At 38.5% G+C, this 19,413-nt stretch overlaps 2 protein-coding genes across 3 annotated transcripts in view; one reads left to right on the plus strand and one right to left on the minus strand.

Annotated features, from left to right (window-relative positions):
* LOC139952236 (peptidyl-prolyl cis-trans isomerase E-like) overlaps positions 1–3,345 on the minus strand; it is a 24,948-nt gene extending 21,603 nt beyond the window's left edge. For both annotated transcript variants that reach the window (XM_071951305.1, XM_071951304.1), the window contains exons 1-5: positions 3,207–3,345; positions 2,031–2,173; positions 1,141–1,167; positions 491–572; positions 258–376 (exon numbers count right to left, since the gene is read on the minus strand). In XM_071951305.1, the coding sequence (XP_071807406.1) occupies positions 258–376; positions 491–572; positions 1,141–1,167; positions 2,031–2,173; positions 3,207–3,237 (402 nt within the window). In that variant the 5' untranslated portion in view covers positions 3,238–3,345. The remainder of the gene's footprint in view (positions 1–257; positions 377–490; positions 573–1,140; positions 1,168–2,030; positions 2,174–3,206) is intronic.
* Positions 3,319–17,617, plus strand: LOC139952234 (structural maintenance of chromosomes protein 6-like). The gene is made up of 25 exons (XM_071951302.1): positions 3,319–3,437; positions 4,090–4,278; positions 4,650–4,764; positions 5,356–5,461; positions 5,582–5,780; positions 6,266–6,346; positions 6,795–6,896; positions 7,043–7,180; positions 8,147–8,227; positions 8,427–8,573; positions 8,796–8,884; positions 9,502–9,666; positions 9,879–10,057; positions 10,479–10,657; positions 11,020–11,130; positions 11,409–11,605; positions 12,077–12,236; positions 12,803–13,030; positions 13,651–13,788; positions 13,895–14,013; positions 15,159–15,258; positions 15,599–15,757; positions 16,304–16,456; positions 16,876–16,973; positions 17,480–17,617. The coding sequence occupies exons 2-25, from the start codon at positions 4,132–4,134 to the stop codon at positions 17,598–17,600; spliced, it is 3,312 nt and encodes a 1,103-aa protein (XP_071807403.1). The 5' UTR covers positions 3,319–3,437; positions 4,090–4,131; the 3' UTR covers positions 17,601–17,617.
* The last annotated feature ends 1,796 nt before the right edge of the window (positions 17,618–19,413 follow it).

The following is a 19,413-nucleotide window of genomic DNA, read 5'->3' on the forward strand; positions in this document are numbered from 1 at the left end:
AACTGATGACACTTTCTGAGTACGGTACATACAATAACTGTAAGTGTACGGTAATGGCACTTTCCGAATCCTTAAAATAGTTGTACATATGTACATATAACTCAAAATATTGCTTCACATGGCAAACATTTCTTGGGGAAAAAGGTTTCAAAAAAGCATTTATCAAATGGGTACTTTTTGGATTGAATGTGATGGTCATTTAAATAAACATGATTGGTTCCTGGGATTTGAATATGGACTTATGATTGGCCAGTTACCTCATCTGCATCGGTGGCTGCTCTTTTTCCTGTCTCCCCCTCTTCTGCTTTTTCTTGTTCGTCATGCGCTTTCAACGTTGCTCCAGCGTACTTCTTCAGCCAATTGTCATCAGACCAAACTAGAAAGGAAAACATCGATGGCTTGTTACTAATAGTTATGTTACCAATAACAACGATGAATAGAGCAAGCTAGTCAAAACATTTTGTAATAAATCTGCTTAGCTGATTTTTACCTGCTTTAGAATGACCTTCTTTAATCTTCATTGGCTTAGCAAGATTGACTCGTATCGTCCTCCCGAATAACTCAGAATCATTCTGTCAAGAAATAAATCAATGAAGTTTGTTTTTTAAAATACACAAGTTTTGTTCGTTAAAAATATGCAAGCTTAGCAGCAGCAACAACCCTTCCCTCTAACGTGTCGTGGCTGAGCAATCTAGTTCACCTGACCTAAGCTCTGGTGTTGTCAGAAGCAGAGTGTGGGTTTGAATCCAGTTCAAGCCCTTAACCATAATTGCTGAGTAAAAATGTGGGAAGGTATTGTAGTCTGCTCTACCAGCCAGTCTCCGAATGGATGATTTCCAGAGAATGTGTAATGCATGTAAAGTAACCTGAGGAACTTATGTAAAGAGAAGGGGTTTGCGTCGGTGTTCCTGGTCTGATCTGAAGCATATTGTGCCACAGCACCTTGTAAACCATTACATGGTACTATGTAAAAAGGGTGGGCCTCTTACTTCATAAACAAAGCTCCACAACACCTTGCAGGGAAAAAATAGAATGTTGAAGCGCCTTGAGCATTACTGAGTGACACATATTATGAACGCTATATAAGAAGCCACTATTATCATTATTATTACAAAGGAATAACTGAATCTCTCATCTTACCATATTATCAATAGCAGCAGCTGCATCCTATACAGACGACAAAATAAAATGAAAATAATAATGTTAATTTGTTTTTTGTAAGAGCTCAGTGTTCAAAAAGATCATACTATAACTAAGATGAGGGATAAAGAATACTGTAGTGTTGACCGTGGGTTGCAATAGCGCACACAGTTTGAATGTATCATACATTCATGTCATACTAAATACACAAGAGAGAATGTCTAAGCAAGAGGACGCCCTCTATGGCAAGCAGGTTCACCGGATCGCCCTGCAGGAGCCGCCAGCAATGCTCCAGTTGGAAGTCGTGCTGATTCCCCCTACCGGTCAGTCGATCGGCAACGCCACTACAATACATTTGCTTTTTACCCTTACACCAATGTGTATTAAGAGCTATAGTATTAGTAGGCCTATACGATTTCCCAAGTTCTGTGAAAAAAAATGACTGGAGCTAGCCCAATGGCTAGAGGCAATTTGAACCCCCAGCTCAGTGGTTTAGAGGGGGTTCCAATCCCACCCGAGTGACTTGCCTGTGGATTTTCTTTTATTTCTCAAAGAGCTTGGGAAAGTACTGAGTATAACTTAATGCACATCAGTTTTAGGGTATTCAAAACAAATTGTATCATACTATTACTATTGAATTTCTCCCTTGATAAGGGACAGCATCAATGGCACCTCACTGGAAGATTAATGCGCGATATGTGAAGCTTTCTGCAGTGCAAACATTTAAAGGTATGGAAGGGAAATTTTCATATTTAGTTGACCACTTCAAGGCATATTTGACATAAACAAAGCTGCCCCTTGAACAAGATGGTATACACTGTATCACAGCGAAAGCTTTTAATGTAAGATAGTTACAACTTCTAAGTCGGGGTTTCAATTACTGTGTTTACCTCTGAAAACTCAAACTCCACAAAAGCAAAGCCTCTGTGTTTCTCTGTTTCATAATCCAATGGGATGTTGATGTCCAGAATATCACCGAAAGGAATCAACGCTGCTTGGAGAACCTTCTCATCAACTTCTTCTGCCAGCCCTCCTGAAGGAAAAGTTTAAACAGTTTAAATGATTAAAAGGGAAAGTTTGCCTTGGTCCTTTGGTAGAAAAATTCATAATAATAAAAAAAAACATAAAATCTGGGGGTTTCTGCTATTCTGATGAACAGATAAGTAGATGGTCACTTTTCGCCTGCGAGGGTAGAGGTTGATATTGTGAATGAAAAAGCCTTTGGAGCGATATAAACTGTTGCCCAGGTTGTATACTCCTAAGTAAGGGAGCTGAGAAACATTAAAGGAACACAATGCCTTGGATCGGTCGAGTTGGTCTTTGAAAAGCGTTCTGTAACCCCATGGTGTAAAATGTATATGGTTAGAAAGATATTGTAAAAGTAGAATACAATGACCTACACAAATATGCCTCGAAATTGCGTGGTTTTCTTTTTACCCTGTCGACTAACACGGTCGGCCATTTATGGGAGTCAAAATTCCATAAATGGCCGACCATGATAGTTCGCGACATAAAAAGAAAACCGTGCAATTTCGAGTGATACTTATGACACAAGTTGTGTGGATTATTATATTCTACTTTTAAAACATCTTTCTAACCATATGCATTTCATAACAAACGGATTCAAACGCTTTTAATAGACCAACTCGTCCGATCCAAGGCAACGTGTTCCTTTAAATTTTAAAGTTTAAAAAGGGATGTTATTGGCCCCATGACCAGGGCATTAATGTAAAGCGCATTGATACGGTTATTGTGAAATGCGCTATATTATAAGAACTGGTTATTATTATTATTATATTATTAAACCCGCTTTCTCAAATCATGCTTGCCTTATTTAATATTTATCAATAATTTGAAGTGTCGGAAATAGGTCATTTTCCCATTAATCATAGCACGTTGGTTAAAAACAGCCGATGTATTTCCTTCCCTAAAGTTATGATTGGAAATAATTTTCTGACCAAAATTTATCACTGTCGACATCTTCAGCATCACAGGATTCCACACTATGCTAAACAATTTGAAACAAATAGTTTAGAAATAAAATAAATCGGGAAACAATTTCTTACCAACGTAGACCATTCGTTTGTTGTTTGCCATTTTCACTTTAGTCTGGCTTCACGTACGAATTTAGGCTCCGTCTATTGGTAACACGTCTGGGTCTAAGACCAAAGTACTGGCCAAATCTTCGCGCGCACATTTTTTTCCTCGACATACAAACGTCAGTCGTCAGCTTTCCAGTTAAAACTCTACATTTTGATTATTGTGGGTGACGAGAAGCCTTACTGTTGATGTGAAAGGTATGTAGGATAAGGTTCTGTTCCAATCATACTAAAAAAAAATTTACATCCACGGGTCTCGGTAGCTGGAAACATGTTTGTGAATTTGGGACAGTTTCAATTTTTCATGGTTTTGAGTGAAAATGTTTCATAACAAACAAGAACCACACATCACGGTACTACGGCTCAAGTAGAGTAGTACGTGTACGTGTGTCAACATGGAGGTCAGTCATCCTGTCACAGTGTGCAAAATAATGGAAAAACCCATGCCATGCAATTGCAATGTAATCAGGGCCAAGTTTCATTGAGCTGCTTAAAAGCATCAGAAATTGCTTAGGTAGAAATAGAACTTGGAAGTTATCCAAGTTTTCCCCACAATCAAGGGAAGTGGTTTCCTGCCCATCATCATATGACATAATATAATAAGGTTTATCAGGATTTTCACTTCAGAACCGTACTGCATTATGGGTAGGCAGATGGGGCATTCGCTACCAAGGTGTGTTGAGTTGTTATGTACGGCGTGCTCACGCATGGCGTGCGACAATCCTTCCAATTTTTTATTGATTTCTATTTGTTTTTTTGTATCCTTTAATAATTTGTGTCATTAAATTGAATGTATAGAAAAATAAATGTCCATTAAGTGTTACATTGGTTATTGTTGTTTTCTCTACAGCGTCAAATCCAACAGCGTCATCTACTAGCAACCTAAGCAATCATGTCGAAGAATCCTCATCGGCTTAAAGGACAGGGCCCATCAGCCAAGAGGGCTAGGCGAGAGACGGCATCATCCTCAGATCAGGAATATAACAGTGAGGAGGAGGAGGAGGCCAACTTGACTCAAAGTGCTGATTTTGACGTGTCTGTAAGTTGACCCTTGATCCTAACCAGCATTCTCAATAGTAACAGTGGTCCACTGGCCAAGTTTCAGTTAAAACATCCTAGGACCAATAAGAATTCACTCTAAGTGACCCAGCTGGCTTGTTCGATGTTGAAAAGCATCGTATTTTATTTGAATATGGACTAGTGAAAAAGCTGACGGTCTAGTGAATCGACTAGCTAACTGGTCCTGTAGGCTAGTCAATGAAGAAGTTATAAGCCTAAACCAAACAGTGTACATGTACTCCTATGGTGTTTGCCATACATGTGTTTCAAGAAGGCTAATGAAAATAAGAGATACAGCTTCTTGAGAAGTGCTCTAGATTTCTTGAAAATGATTTCTCTTTCTGTACACAGAGTGAAGCGGAGTATGGAGTCATCGAACATGTCAGCGTCAAAAATTTCATGTGTCATAAACGTCTGGAGTTCAACTTTGGCCCTAATGTCAACTTCATTGTGGGGCGGAACGGAAGTAAATATTGAGAGTGTAAATCAGTCCTTAACTTGCTGATGTAAACAGGGTTTGTGGGTTCTATGGCGCAATCAAAACGGCCTTTGACATTTTTTTTACTGACAAACTTACTTCCTCCTGGAATGTGAAGACCTGGTAGTTGTTGAAATTCAATGACGCCATGTGTGAAAGGTCAGTATAAAGCAGTCGGGAACGAAACAAAACATCCCCGCACAAAAAAGTACAGACCAATTTTACGCAGAATTATGTCATTGGATGTTTTGGTTCTTGTCAATTTCTGCACTTTAAAGTGAGGTTTTTTTTCTACTCACATGAGAACTCTATCTATTGGAAAAAAGTTCATGACAAATATGATTTAAATGAATTTGACGTTTCCCTTCCTCTTCAACTAAATTTGAATTGAAAATGTGGGCTTATGCCCTGGTGCCCTGTGGTTTTGCTGCAGTGCCCTTTGCAAAGTTCCAGTATAAATTTACATTTTCCTCATATAAGTGCCCCTTATCAGAGAGAAATTGCTGTGATTTTTTCAAGAGTGAAGTTCAAGGCCTGAAAGTGATAATATTGATATTGATTTGATTTTGTTTGCCCAAGGTGGAAAGAGTGCCATCTTGACGGCTATTGTTGTGGGTCTAGGAGGAAAGGCTGCATCTACAAACCGTGGCTCATCAGTCAAGAATCTCATCAAAAACACAGAACAGTAAGTCAGACCAATACATGTAGATGATGAAACACTTCAAAGATCTCTGTAAATTAATGAAATGCCAACCCCGTAATTAGAGTATCTTAATTAGCAGTGTTTTCATTTCCATTCTATCAGTGTTGCTGATATCACAATAAAGCTCCGTAACCGTGGTCCAGATGCCTTCAAACCTGACCAGTACGGTTCAACCATCATCGTTGAGAGACGAATAAAATCTGACGGGTCGTCTACTTACAAAATCCGCTCCAAGACTGGTAAGGTCATCTCGCAATTGTGTTCGGAGCTACAACAGATTAAGGACCAGTTCAACATACAGGTCAGTTTGTATTTTTTTTTTTCTATTTAAAAGATTTTTCTGGAGGATTGCTACCGAGTGACTTAGTGCGAGTGTTCGCAAAATGTAGCTTGTCATGGCGAAGTGACTAAGAATGCAGGACTCAAGCTCCGGTATTTCTGAAGAGTGTGGGTTTGCAACGACAATCTCGCCCAAGTTGAAACTTGCTCAACTCTCCAATAACAATTGCTGTGAATGTAGAGTTGTGACATTTAACAAGTCCCCATTCCCACTACCCACCACAAAAGTTTTTGGTCAGTTAGTGTAGTGTGGGCACGACATACAGTGCAGGCCTGGAGTTTCATCTTTGAGAGGACAAGGTCATTTCATTTGCAAAATCTGTACAGGTAACTTTTGAAGGGGTAATAAGGCCTCCATGACCGCAGTATAATGCCAGGCCTTACATCGCACTTATGATTGGGATAATTTGTACCAGCTATTTTTGTTCTCGTTTGATGTTATTGCAGATTGATAATCCTATGTCCATTCTAAACCAAGACACCAGCAGAAACTTTCTACACACGCAGGACCCCAAAGACAAATACAAAGTAAGTTTAGACACAAAAGCCTATTCACATAAGACCCCCAAAAATCTAGATTCCTTGTTGTAAATTCTCAAGCTTCAACACACAAGATGGAATAATTTGTTTAACGATGCATAAGTGGAGAGTACAGATATATCTATTTACCACTAAAACTATCAAATCGTCATTCTTTATCATCCTTAGTACCAGTGAAATAATGATATTCTACACAGATAAATATTTGTAAGTCTGTTTTGAAAACCTCACTATACTACCAACTTGGATGGGAATGCTCTTTAAACAAAATGTTTTCATGCATGCCCGATAAGACTGCTTCCTTATATCAGTGGTCAAATGAAAAATGATAATAATTACTTGATAAAAAACAATAATGGCAAAAATATTTAATTTGACTTGTAAATTTTGTTCACACCACCTCACTCTGTCATCAAATTGTGTGATTTTTCTGCAGTTTTTCTTGAAGGCAACCCAGCTGGAGCAGATGACAGATGACTACAACAACATCCAACAACATAAAGAACTAATGAAAGATACACTAGAGCGAAAAGAAGAGGTGAGGGGTCAAAAAACTCATTGTCTTGCTTTTTGACCTGGCATGCAAACTGGTCAGCCAATCAACTGCTTTCTTCTTTGTGGAGAGATCTCTTGGACAAGTTTCAGGACATTCTGCTTAATTCTTTGCATTTTTTGTTTTCCCAGATCCTTCCAGAGTTAGAGCGAGAAGTACTACAGAATGAGCAACGGTTTAAAGATCTGGATTCCATAACAAAGCTAGACAAGAAGAGAGAAAGCTTAATGCATATGGCTGCATGGTCACAAGTGGCTGCAGAAGAAAAAGTAATTAAAAGAAGAATAATATTTGTGTTTAATAGATGTCAAACTTGCATCGGGGCTAAAGAATATTGATTTTTCATATTTCCCAAAACACCGATGTGTGTTAGCACTGTATACTCAGTACATTCCCCGAGTCCTGTGAAAAAAATCACAGGCATATCTTGGGTGAGATTCAAACCCACGACCATTGCAATTCTAGAGCAGTGTCTTACCAACTAGACTACCAAGATTTCCCAGTAGCCAGAGGCAGTTTGAATCCTGTGTTTGTCTGTACAACACTATGTACTTTCCACAGCCCAATTACTCTGGTGGGATTCGAGCCCACAGCCTTTGCCATTTTAGAATAGATGTCTTACCACTACATCATGAAGACACGCCTTGAACTGTGCTTTTGAAGGGGCAAAGCATTTCCCTCGGGTAAGGGGCGCTTCTATGAGGAAAATGTGTCGGACCTTTGCAAAGTGCACTACAGCAAAAGCACAGGGCACCATGGCAATTGCATGCTGTAGATCTTGGGTTATGTCAAGGCCTGCCAATATTGCTGGGTACCTAGACGCAGTTTGAATCCTATATTTTAACAGCAGGTACTGCAACAATTTCATAGATTAAATCTGTAAATTCTAAATATATTCTTTATCCATGATGCACTTTTACAAATATTTGAGAAAAGGTTAAATCTTACTGTGATGGGTAAGAATATATTTAAATTGAGCGATTTGTCGTTGATCAGCCAAAGGACCTTGTCACTCGAGGCAACTTTTCCAGGCAACTTGGAGGCAACCAACTGCAGTGCATGCTACAGGAACACTTCAGTAGCACATGAGTCATTTTTCAAGTTTTACGATCCCCAAGAATAACATGTGAACATTGAAATGTGAGTGGGTTCTCTTCTTGGAGATTGCCTGGGAGAAGTTGCCTGTAAATATCCCAGTGTGATATTCACATAACATTATATCCTTTTATATGCAGGTGTTGGATAACATGCAGAAGGAGCTGAGTCAGGAGGAGAGTCGCTTACCAAAGTTCGACGAAAAAATTCAAACATCACAGGTTCCTACAAATAGTTGTTTTACTCCATTTGCTATTTCCAAAATTAAATGAGCCCAGATTGTGGCTTGCTAATGAAATAATTAAATTTGGGCAAACCCCAAGTAAGCTCAACTCCAGTGTGAATGTCTGTAACGTATTTCCGATCTCTTTTGAAAAAAGCTTCAACTGCTTTCTATACTTTACTGTCGTTTGCTTTCAGGCCAAGGTGGAGAGCAGCGAGGCGCACTGCCACAGTCTTCAAGATCAATTGACTGAGCTTGGTGAGAAGATTAAGGAACTACAACCTCAGCATGCCATGGCTAAGTCAGAGATGGATAAACAGAAGAAGAAAGAAAGAGAGATAACGGTAAACATTTCTTGCCCCATCCCCCTTCCCTCCTCGATCTGCTTCCCGGTAATCATTGCCCAACTCCTTACACTGTTATTGCCTTCAATAAATATCGTATTGCCAAATGTTGTGGTTTCTCTTTCACCAGTAGTATCTTTGGAATCATTATATTCATGTTTAGGGGCCATTCTTAAGGCTATTAGATTTTGCACTGGACTAATTTCATGATTGCACCAACAGAAAAAGGTCAGCTCCCAGCAAAACCATGTGAAGAGTTTGGTCGGCGACAAAAACGATTTACAGCAAAGAATCGATGAACTAAAAAACAGGTATGTTATACTTAAGGCTGTATCTGAAATAATGGCTGTGACTGTTGCTAATGATGTCACATACTTCCATGCATGATGATATGGAGATCTAGCTGGATCTGTAGCCGTAGCGGCTAATTCGTACACTGCCTGGCTGTCTTTTTATTGAAAAATATTAATTACAGCAAGACCGTACATCATTCCAGGCTTGATATTTTTCTTAATTTAATCTGATTTCTGATTTGTTGGCCCTTTGAAATATATCGAGATAGTTGTGATTAAATAGCTGAAATGTGTATACCCTGTTTCAGCCCTAGTGGTGACTGTAGTCAACTGTGCACTTTACCCTGCATAAGCTCCATTGCCAACTTTAAACAAACAAAAAACAAAAAAGCCTGAGCATATAAGCCCTTGTTTAAAAGCTGTAGTTTTGTTTGTGTTCACCCTCCATTGCTAAGCGTGCTATCAATGAAAAGAGAAAGATCAAATCTTTACAATGATAGTAAAATTAGTTTACTATTATGCAGTCACTTCAATCTGGAGTGGAAAGATCAAAAATGCTAAACACATACAGAGCCCTATGGTTGGGTTGATAAGCAGTTTGCTATCAGCTAATGCTATGTTCTGTTTTGTTCCAGTGCACAAAGAGATTATGAGGACGAGCGAAAGATTAGAGAAGCCGAGATCCAGAGACTTCAAGAACATATGAAGGCCCAAGAAGCTCAGATGGCAACTACAGAGCAAGATTTAGCGCAGTTTGCATCCGCTGTCAACAGAGCTAAAGAATCCACATACGCACTCAAGTAATTCACCTATTTACACTTGATGCAATTGAATGGTTGACCAGCTCTTACTGCTAGCTTTTACGAAATTGAATGAATATTGTGGCCTAGTGAAGTTGAATGATCTTATTTGACCAGTGAATGCTATAGTTTTATTTGTTTCTTTAAATTTTCCTCCATGGTAGGACCAATTAACTGAATGAAATATCTCATATTATTTGCATTGATTTCAGGACACGTGATGCAGACAACAGGCATAAAATAGATGCTTCTGAGAGACGAGTCCGTAATCTTGAGGCTAGCCGTAAGGATCGTCTGAAACTCTATGGTGACTTCATGCCGACTCTACTCAATGAAATCAAGAAAGCTGCAGAGAAGAATATGTTCCATCGGAAACCCAAGGGACCCATCGGTAAAAAGATGTCCACTTTTCTTGGATTTTCCTCGGATTGTATTAGTATGAGAGACATGGTTTTACCTGCCAAAGGGCACACAGTTCTCTAATGCGCTTATGCCCTATAACAATCAAATAAACAGCTCACAGGGTGAAATTCATGTGAAGTAACATATCTCAATTTCTTTAGAACCTTGCGGCATAAAGTTTCCCCAAAGCGGGAAGCTCACAACCAATTATAAAGCTAGCAGTGCTGACTACACGATTGAGACGATTGAGGTGTTTCCGGTCATCTGCCGTGGTGTTGGCGTGTACCAGACAGTGATCGCAAATGTCAAAACGCTTTCCACCACAGCCCGATAAAACTTAACTTGGGTCCTTTGTTGACAACAATAAACAAGTCCAATTTCATCAATAAAATGATTTTCCTTTTTTATAGGCACTCATCTGAAATTGAGAGACCCTCAGTGGGCGATTGGTATCGAGGCATGCTTAGGCGGACTGATGTTTAAATTCTGTTGCCATGACTACCATGACATGGGCATATTGAATCAGTTGATTGCACGCTTTGTTCCTGATAAGAGAAGTCGCCCTGGTGTCATCGTCTCAGCTTTCCAAGTGAGATTCACAATTCTTGTCTTGGGGGGGGGGGATCCACCACACTGCTGGGCTTGTAGCTCAACATTTTTATCGAACCGGAAGCTTTTTTTACAAGACCAGATTCAAAGACATGACGAACCAGAATCAAAATAACATTACAGTTTTAACTTATACAATGTTTTGTTGTTGTTTTGGGGGGTTTGCTTGGAGGTTTTTTAAGAAGGTAGAGAAGATTGTTCTCATTTTTGATGAGAAGTCTTTGAAACTCTGAGGAATTGAGAGACAATGACAGAAACAATAGATTTACCTGGTTAGTCTGCTTCCACCCACTGCCCCTGAATGTTTGCTGAATGATTCTGATTGCTGTTTTCTATTAACAGGAGGAGCAGTATAACATTGAAGCAGGTGCCGTACAATGTAGAGAACATCCTTCCTTACTGGACATGCTGGACATTGAAGATCCTATGATTTATAACTGTCTGGTTGATCAGGTAAAATCTCATATAGACTGTGGGGAGCAGCTTAAATTTGTCTTTTTAAAAAAAGGAGTAAGCACATCACAAAGCAGCACTTTAAAAAATAGTGCAACTTCACTTGTCATTTTCTTTCAACTTTTGTTTTATGTAGCTGAGATATGTCACTTGGTACGAGCCTTGATTCTTGTCGCATATTATAATCACAAATGAAATTTTGATTATTCTATTTTTCAAGTCGAAACTGAGTGAAACGAAAAAGCCAGATTTTAACAATCATCTATTTTTATTCACAGCGTACAGTGGAGAACATTCTTTTGATCAGGTCTAGCCAAGACGCCAGAGACTTGCTTCGTCTTCACACTCCAGCAAACTGCAGGGAGGCGTTTACTCTCAGCGGGGATCAGGTCTACGCTGGGCGTGAACAACGCTATTACTCCAACCGTAATACTAAGGCAAGAGTTCTGCAGGGTGACGTGGAGGATGATATTAGGTAAACACATCAATGAGTGGTCGGGTTGGTGTAGTAGTATCTTTCCTTGCCTTGCACCTCTAGGACCCCAGTTCGAATCCCACCGAGGACACTATGTGGATTGGGTTTTTCAGTCCCTACCTGACTGAGTGGGTTTTCCCTGGAATAATGGGCTTCGAGGCAAGTTTTTGCACAATTCTGAATAAATGTGTGGCACTATGGTACCGTCTGGAAGTAGTTTACAAAAAGCTTGCCCTGAACCAAGTGACATAGCAACTGTCTTTTAGTCTGAAGAACTCAAATAAATTAAAAAAAGTTAATGGCCTGACGTAATGAGTCTTTCTCGAAGGCTAAATGACGCGCACAGTGATGCTGAAGGCACTTTACTACATACAGTGTTTCCTGCAAGGTATTTAGGACTACATTTGAATTTGTTTCTGTTTGGGGTGGATGGAGTTGATAAAAATGTCAATTATGTTTGGATCTACGCAGAGATTTGAAGCAGGAATTACTTAAGTTGAGAGAGCAGCAGCAAGAATCTCAGGGCCAGCTGCAGGAACTCAATAGAACCATCAGGGAGAATGAGCAACTAAAGAATCGAGCCCAGACACAGAGACGCAAAATACAAGACTTAATCAGTTCACTCTCATATGTGAGTATGGCTTAGCACAGTGAAATAATGCTTACCAGAATAAGGTTACCGGCCAAAGATGTAAGATGTACAATTTGTGACTGGTATCCTGCTCATTTAAGCTTAGCAGAATTTAATTGAGCAATATTTTCTTCTTAAGCATCTCTGCAGAATTGAATCTGGACCACATTTCATAGAGCTGCTTAGTCACAGAAACATATTATTTTTATTATTATTATTATTATTATTATTATTATTATTATTATTATTATTATTATTATTATTATTATTATTATTACTGTTACTGTTACTGTTACTGTTACTGTTACTGTTACTGTTACTGTTACTGTTACTGTTACTGTTACTGTTACTGTTACTGTTACTGTTACTGTTACTGTTACTGTTACTGTTACTGTTACTGTTACTGTTACTGTTACTGTTACTGTTACTGTTACTGTTACTGTTATTGTTATTGTTATTGTTATTGTTATTATTATTATTATTATTATTATTATTATTATTATTATTATTATTATTATTATTATTATTATTATTATTATTATTATTATTATTACTTTTATCTCCAGGACAAACAACAGCTTGAAGCAATTGAAGATGTTCCCCCGGTCGACGTCAGCACCCTAGAGGAAGAAGTCGAAACTCTTGCCAGAGAAATCGTTGCTCACCAAGAAAGCTTGGATGTTCTTGGAGCACACTACAAAGAAATCCACACGGATTACGAGAAAATGAGCAAGGAATATCGCACCCTGGACGAGCAGATGAAAAAGTTTGCTGATCAAGTGGAACCGATAAAGGTACAATTGGATTCAGACTAGGGTTGAGAAGTTTAATCATTGACTTCAAGTTGGTATTCTAAAATGTTTTCATGCTTCCACAAGGTATATAAATATATATTTCTTTTAGGGGGGTGGGGGTTGACTTCTTGAATAACTGTTTTTCTTTAAGATTAACGTTTTTTGAAATTAAACCTGGACTTAACAAAGAAACTGTCAGGTTCTCATAAGATTAGCACTTGGATGTGTTGTCTTGTGAGGAAATATGAGTTGCTATCATCGTGAATTGATAAGCCACGGCTGATAATGTGCTATATTACATGTATGCTTGAATCTAGGAGCATTCAGACTTACCTCCCATTGTGGCAACCTTGGTCAAAATCTCACAAGTATTATCGTTGACCATAGTTTAACTACGTTAGTCTGAACTCTGTCTAGTCAACGTTAGTTCTGCGTCATTGATGAGCCAAACTGCACTAGTAGTGTAGTTAGTCGCGGTAAACATACAATTCGAAAGTACGCGCGCGTTATTGAAATATGACACTTTTGTCTGAGATCTAGGTTCTTGTCTTCTATTTTTTAGCATTAGTGCAGAGTCAATATCATTATTATTATAAATGTTCTAATTGCTTTTATTACAGGATGATGTAATGACGGCAACAACAGAGATTGAATCAGCTAAGAGTCACTTGCGTCATTACAACAGTAAGAAGGCTGAACATCTAGACAAGATCAAAGGGATGGGACGAAGACATAAAGAAAAAGCCAAAGAGGTCCAGGTCAGTAAATCATCAAACTTGGACATATACGCACGAGTGAAATTTGACATGTCGTCAAAATGCTGGGTATTGCCAAGTGGTATTAATTTGTTGTTTTTTCTTCTAGGAAATGGTAGTCCTAGCTCAGCAAGTCCACGCAGAGCGTATTGTGACGAACAGAAAACCTAAGAATATCGACAGCGAAATTGACCAGATCACTAAACGAATAGAGAAGGAACAACAGAGGTAAATCTTGCTTATTGCTTTATCAAATAAATGACATTCTCAATACCATGGGTTCAATTATACGTTTGGTAATTACTCTTTAAGCTAACAGCACAACAAACTTACCTGGTACAGCAGCTTTCAGTAGTATCACTCTTTAAACTAATAGCACAACAAACTTACCTGGTACAGCAGCTTTCAGTAGTATCACTCTTTAAACTAATAGCACAACAAACTTACCTGGTACAGCAGCTTTCAGTAGTATCACTCTTTAAACTAACAGCACAACAAACTTACCTGGTACAGCAGCTTTCAATAGTATCACTCTTTAAACTAATAGCACAACAAACTTACCTGGTACAGCAGCTTTCAGTAGTATCACTCTTTAAACTAATAGCACAACAAACTTACCTGGTACAGCAGCTTTCAGTAGTATCACTCTTTAAACTAATAGCACAACAAACTTACCTGGTACAGCAGCTTTCAGTAGTATCACTCTTTAAACTAATAGCACAACAAACTTACCTGGTACAGCAGCTTTCAGTAGTATCACTCTTTAAACCAATAGCACAACAAACTTACCTGGTACAGCAGCTTTCAGTAGTATCACTCTTTAAACTAATAGCACAACAAACTTACCTGGTACAGCAGCTTTCAGTAGTATCACTCTTTAAGCTAATAGCACAACAAACTTACCTGGTACAGCAGCTTTCAGTAGTATCACTCTTTAAACTAATAGCACAACAAACTTACCTGGTACAGCAGCTTTCAATAGTATCACTCTTTAAACTAATAGCACAACAAACTTACCTGGTACAGCAGCTTTCAATAGTATAAGGCATTTTGTGAATCATGTCACTTTGAAGTAATTGTAGATATGGAAAAAGTTTTAGCTTTTATCCCCAAAATTTGAGTCTGCGAAGCGTTACTGACGGTAACGTCTCTCAGATTGTGTATTCCATTTATTGTTAATTGTTCCTGCTTGGATATAATCTGTCAAGATTTTTGGCTATATTTCAAAAATGCTACCAGAAATTTTCACAGGTTAGTTTGATTGTTAATACCTATAGTTATATATTGGATTTCACCTGTTTTTTATTGTTCTCTTTTTTTCTCTTGGTCGTCATTGTGTTTTTTTTTCCTCCATTTTTTCCTATCATCTACAGTAAGGGTGATCCAGAGCAGATAATCCGACTTTATGACCAAACCAAAGAAAGCTACAAAAAGATCAAAAAGGAGCTCACTATGTTCAAAAACTTTATCAAGGTACAATTTTAGAATCAATCTTTAGGGTAAACTGGTACCCTGTATGTATCTGCAAGGTTAAAGATAGGTATTGGTTTTACAGAACCAGTGACTTCATCGAGTAAAATGATTTCATTGGATAAACTTTGATGTAAGCTTTCCATATCTGTGTTTTGATTGGTCCGAGGGGATATTTGCCAGCTGCACTTTCGATCCTCTGCATACAGCAGTGTGCATTTGTTTTGGATGTATACATTTATGTAGGATTTGACTGTAAATCTCCATGTGAAATGAATGCGAGGTCAAAAGTGCTTATGGACGGGAATTTTACTTAGTATGCCATCTCTCTCTCTCTAAACAGAAACTGGATACACTTCTTGAAGTTCGTAAAAGCACCTTCTTAATTTTGCGTCGACACATTGCTCTTCGTGCTAAGTGCTTCTTCATCATGACCCTCTCTAGACGTGGCTATAACGGCAAGATCAAATTCCAGCATCAGACAGGGGAGCTTCAAATCACTGTAAGTAATTTCAACTGATATTCATGGGGTGTCAAGGCTGAGGGGTCAAGCAAACTGGACTCAAGCTCTGTTGTTTCTGATCAGCAGAGTGTGGGTTCGAGTCCAGCTGCCAATATCACTAAACTGTATGCAACTGTGTAAGTCATCAATGTTGAAAGAAAACACTTTTAACAAATTTGTGTTCTTTTAGATGCCTGAGAAAGGCTTAAAATCTTTGAGTGAGAAATTACCTCTTCTCAAAAACTAAGTTACTTCAGAGGCAGCCGTTTCTCACATTATTGTATACTATCAACAGCTCTCCATTGCTCATTACCAAGTAAGTTTTTATGGTAATACATGTTTTGAGGAATTACCAGTTGGGGATTCTATTTCACAAAGATAGTCCTAACTAAGGACTAGTCCTAGTATATTAAAAACTTAAGGCTAGTCCCAAGTTAGGACGAGTAACTTGTCCTACTTTTCTTAATTCTTTGTGAAATCGAGGACAGTGCCTTGAAATGATACAGTTGTTTGACTTGCTGGGTTTCTTTCCTAATTGGTTTACAGGTGCAGCCCACCCAGGGTGATGGTGTCGGCTCACAGGACATGAAGGCATTGTCCGGAGGGGAACGTTCATTCTCCACGGTGTGTTTCATCATGGCACTGTGGGAAAGCATGGAGACACCCTTCAGGGCACTAGACGAGTTTGATGTATTCATGGTAAGTCTTTGCCCATTCAAATCAATGTGAACCAGAGTGAGGCTGGAAGGAGAAATAGTCTGGTGCCAGGGTTGCATTGGAGCTATGGGCTCATGAAATGTTTGTTTAGAATCAAGAGAGGGCGCTCTAGTCAATGCACTGTGAAGCAATTTGGGATCAGGTTGGCTTAGTGTATTCTTTACAAGCCTTTTACTCTAAAACAACCTGGGAAGCATCAGCACAGGGATCAGCTTAAAGGAGTGAAGTTTTTTCCCGAATATTATTAAACCACAAGGGATACTGACTGGGTATTTTTTTAAAATAAATTAGGGGTTTAGACTTTCTGTCATGCTGACATGGTTGTGGTTGTTGATGCATGAAGTCATGGATTTTAAGTAGTTATTGCATACTTGAATTGCATCATTCTGATTGGTTTACAGGACATGGTGAATCGACGAATCAGCATGGACCTGATGTTAACGGTTGCTAAGGAAAATCGAATGAGGCAGTTCATCTTTCTCACACCCCTAGACATGAGGTAGGTTTAATAACATCATGGTATTCTCACAACAATCGGTGTGTTCCTTTCTTTTTAGCTAAAGCCGACTTCAATCTTTTTCTTATAATCTTGTCGCTGAGAACAATGAAAAAGGACAAGACCCAATTTCATGGTTCTGCTTACCGCCGAATTCTGGCTTACGATCACTATTCGCAACTAAGTGCAAGCATCAAACTTCTGTACTAGCTGTGTAAGCGAAGAGTGCCTAGTCACATTGAGTACACACATGCACAAGCACAAATTCCCTGCTAACTCATAAAACGCTTGACGTGAGTGGGGAATTCCCTGCCACCGTAAGCGTGGAATTCCCTGCTTCTGTAAGGGCTGATTCTTTGCACAAGCAAAAGCTCTTGAGTACCTTAATGGTAGATACATGCGCAATATAAGACTATATATTATTATTGTTATTGTAAATTTTGAGGAGTGTACTCTAAGTTAACTTGTAAAACCATTTCATAATAATCTGATTTATTTGCACATTACAGCAAAATCAGGACTAATTCCTTGGTGCGGATCTCTCGTATGCCTGATCCAATCCGTGAAGATCAAAGCGTCCTGCCTTTTGAGCCAATCTCACGCCGTGACGACAATGATGATGAAGATTAACTGATGTTATGAACGCTGAAAGGTAGACACTCTAAGCACTGTATGCTACCGTGAGGGAACACCAGGCACTATGCTACCTTGGCAGCAAAACCCAGTTAAGGGTCAAAAAAACATGACGTCTACTCTGGACTATAAGGTCATTAGTGCAAGTTGGTATTTGTAAAATTTCTTTAACATATTTTCAAAGTATTTGTTTGGCAAAAGGAAACCTTCATTTTCTCAAGTAAAACATTTTGAGTGATGGCACATTTATCCAAAGGACCAAAATTCAAATTTCGCTCAAGTCACATTTGTTTTGATTAACCGTAACTTAAGCGCACGCACCAAGTATTTGCCATAAGGTATATGATCTTTGACAGTTTCTGCTGTGTGGCTCCCTCTATGTTAGTAACGGACATCAGTTCATAGCAAACTTGTTTAAAGCATCTCATGTTTATCATTTGGACTATTAAGTATATTTTTCTTTGTTTAATTTATATTAAATGTGATTGATTAAGGTTGTCTTTTTACAGGGGAGTGGGGTTTGAAAGAGTAGGGGCCCCTACTGAGACTCCCCCCCCCTCTCCCTCTCCCTTAATCTGAAATCCACCATTTATGCCTTTTTCTTTTTGAACTTGACCCTGCAGGGCTTGATTGCACAAAGAGCCAAGATTGATATTAAGCTCAATTCAAACTTAACTGCAAAGGAAAGTGTGATACAAATCACTACCCCTTTATGATTACCTTTGCTATCCCTCAAGGATATAAATTTGATCAATTGTTATAAAAAATAAAATAAAAACATATCATCATTCCACCATAAAATGCCTTAAACTTACATAATTAGATTAATAATTTCATAAAGCTGTTTAAGAAAACTATAGCGGTTATCAAATCATTATAGGAAAGGCAGGGAACCAGTCTGAGCAATGAACATTACATGGTATTTTGGCTGGTAACCTATTTCTACTAAGCAAGATTTGTCTGTGCTTAGTAAGCAGAGCTTGGAAAAGAGCCCAATACTTGTTGGAAAAGCTTAGTCAGTTACGAAGTGTAGTGCTCTTGTTTCACGCGCCTATCTTGTCCACCATTTTTTTAAAGTCAAAATGTACAGAAAGTTATTGATTTCTAAAATGGCGGAAATGGTAGATACATCTTGTGGAGGTATGTATTACATTATGCAAGAAGCCAATACAAATGATTGCCATTCCAGATTAGATTGTTTTGAATATTAACACACACACATCCTTTATTCTTTTACCAATTGGCTTTAATACTTAATCTTGATGTTATACAATGTGCAGCTTGTTAATAAAGATAATTATGTTATTGTTGTTAAAAATTAGCCACAGCTGTTTTCTTCTTTTTAGTACATTGTATTTTTATTGATCAATTGGCCTATAAATCAATATTCAGTGACAAAAACCAATCTATGACCCTTTCTTTAAAAGGGACAAATTGGTTTGACCAACATTGGCTATAGCTGCGGCTGTTGCTAAGGGTAATTCAATGCTTGAAGTTCACATGATGATGAAGCTGAAGCCATAGCTGTTGCCATGGCTGCCATTTAGCCATATTGTGAGTTTCATTTGAATAATGTCTCTTACAATGACTTGCTTACTTACAAGTTACCTTCAATATTTGAGTTCTTTAGACTATAGAGACAGTTGCCATGTCAAGTGGTTCAGAGCAAACTTTTGCATAGCCACCTCCAGATGAGCAAACCATGGTTGTGCCAAACATGTTCATTCAGAAATGTGTACTGGTGTTCACCATCTACAAAAATATGCAAAAGCTTGCCCCGAGTCATGTGACATGACTGTCTCGATAGTCT

The sequence above is a fragment of the Asterias amurensis genome, chromosome 20 (assembly GCF_032118995.1).
Source record: "Asterias amurensis chromosome 20, ASM3211899v1".
In the NCBI taxonomy this organism is placed as follows: domain Eukaryota; kingdom Metazoa; phylum Echinodermata; class Asteroidea; order Forcipulatida; family Asteriidae; genus Asterias; species Asterias amurensis.

What these genes read in the sequence shown, in the direction of transcription:
- LOC139952234 (XM_071951302.1), top strand. Translation starts at nt 4,132, where the DNA reads ATGTCGAAGAATCCTCATCGGCTTAAAGGACAGGGCCCATCAGCCAAG. An exon ending in ATAGAGAAGGAACAACAGAG is followed by an intron (nt 14,014 to 15,158) that starts GTAAATCTTGCT and finishes TATCATCTACAG; the next exon opens with TAAGGGTGATCCAGAGCAGA. An exon ending in TGTTCAAAAACTTTATCAAG is followed by an intron (nt 15,259 to 15,598) that starts GTACAATTTTAG and finishes CTCTCTAAACAG; the next exon opens with AAACTGGATACACTTCTTGA.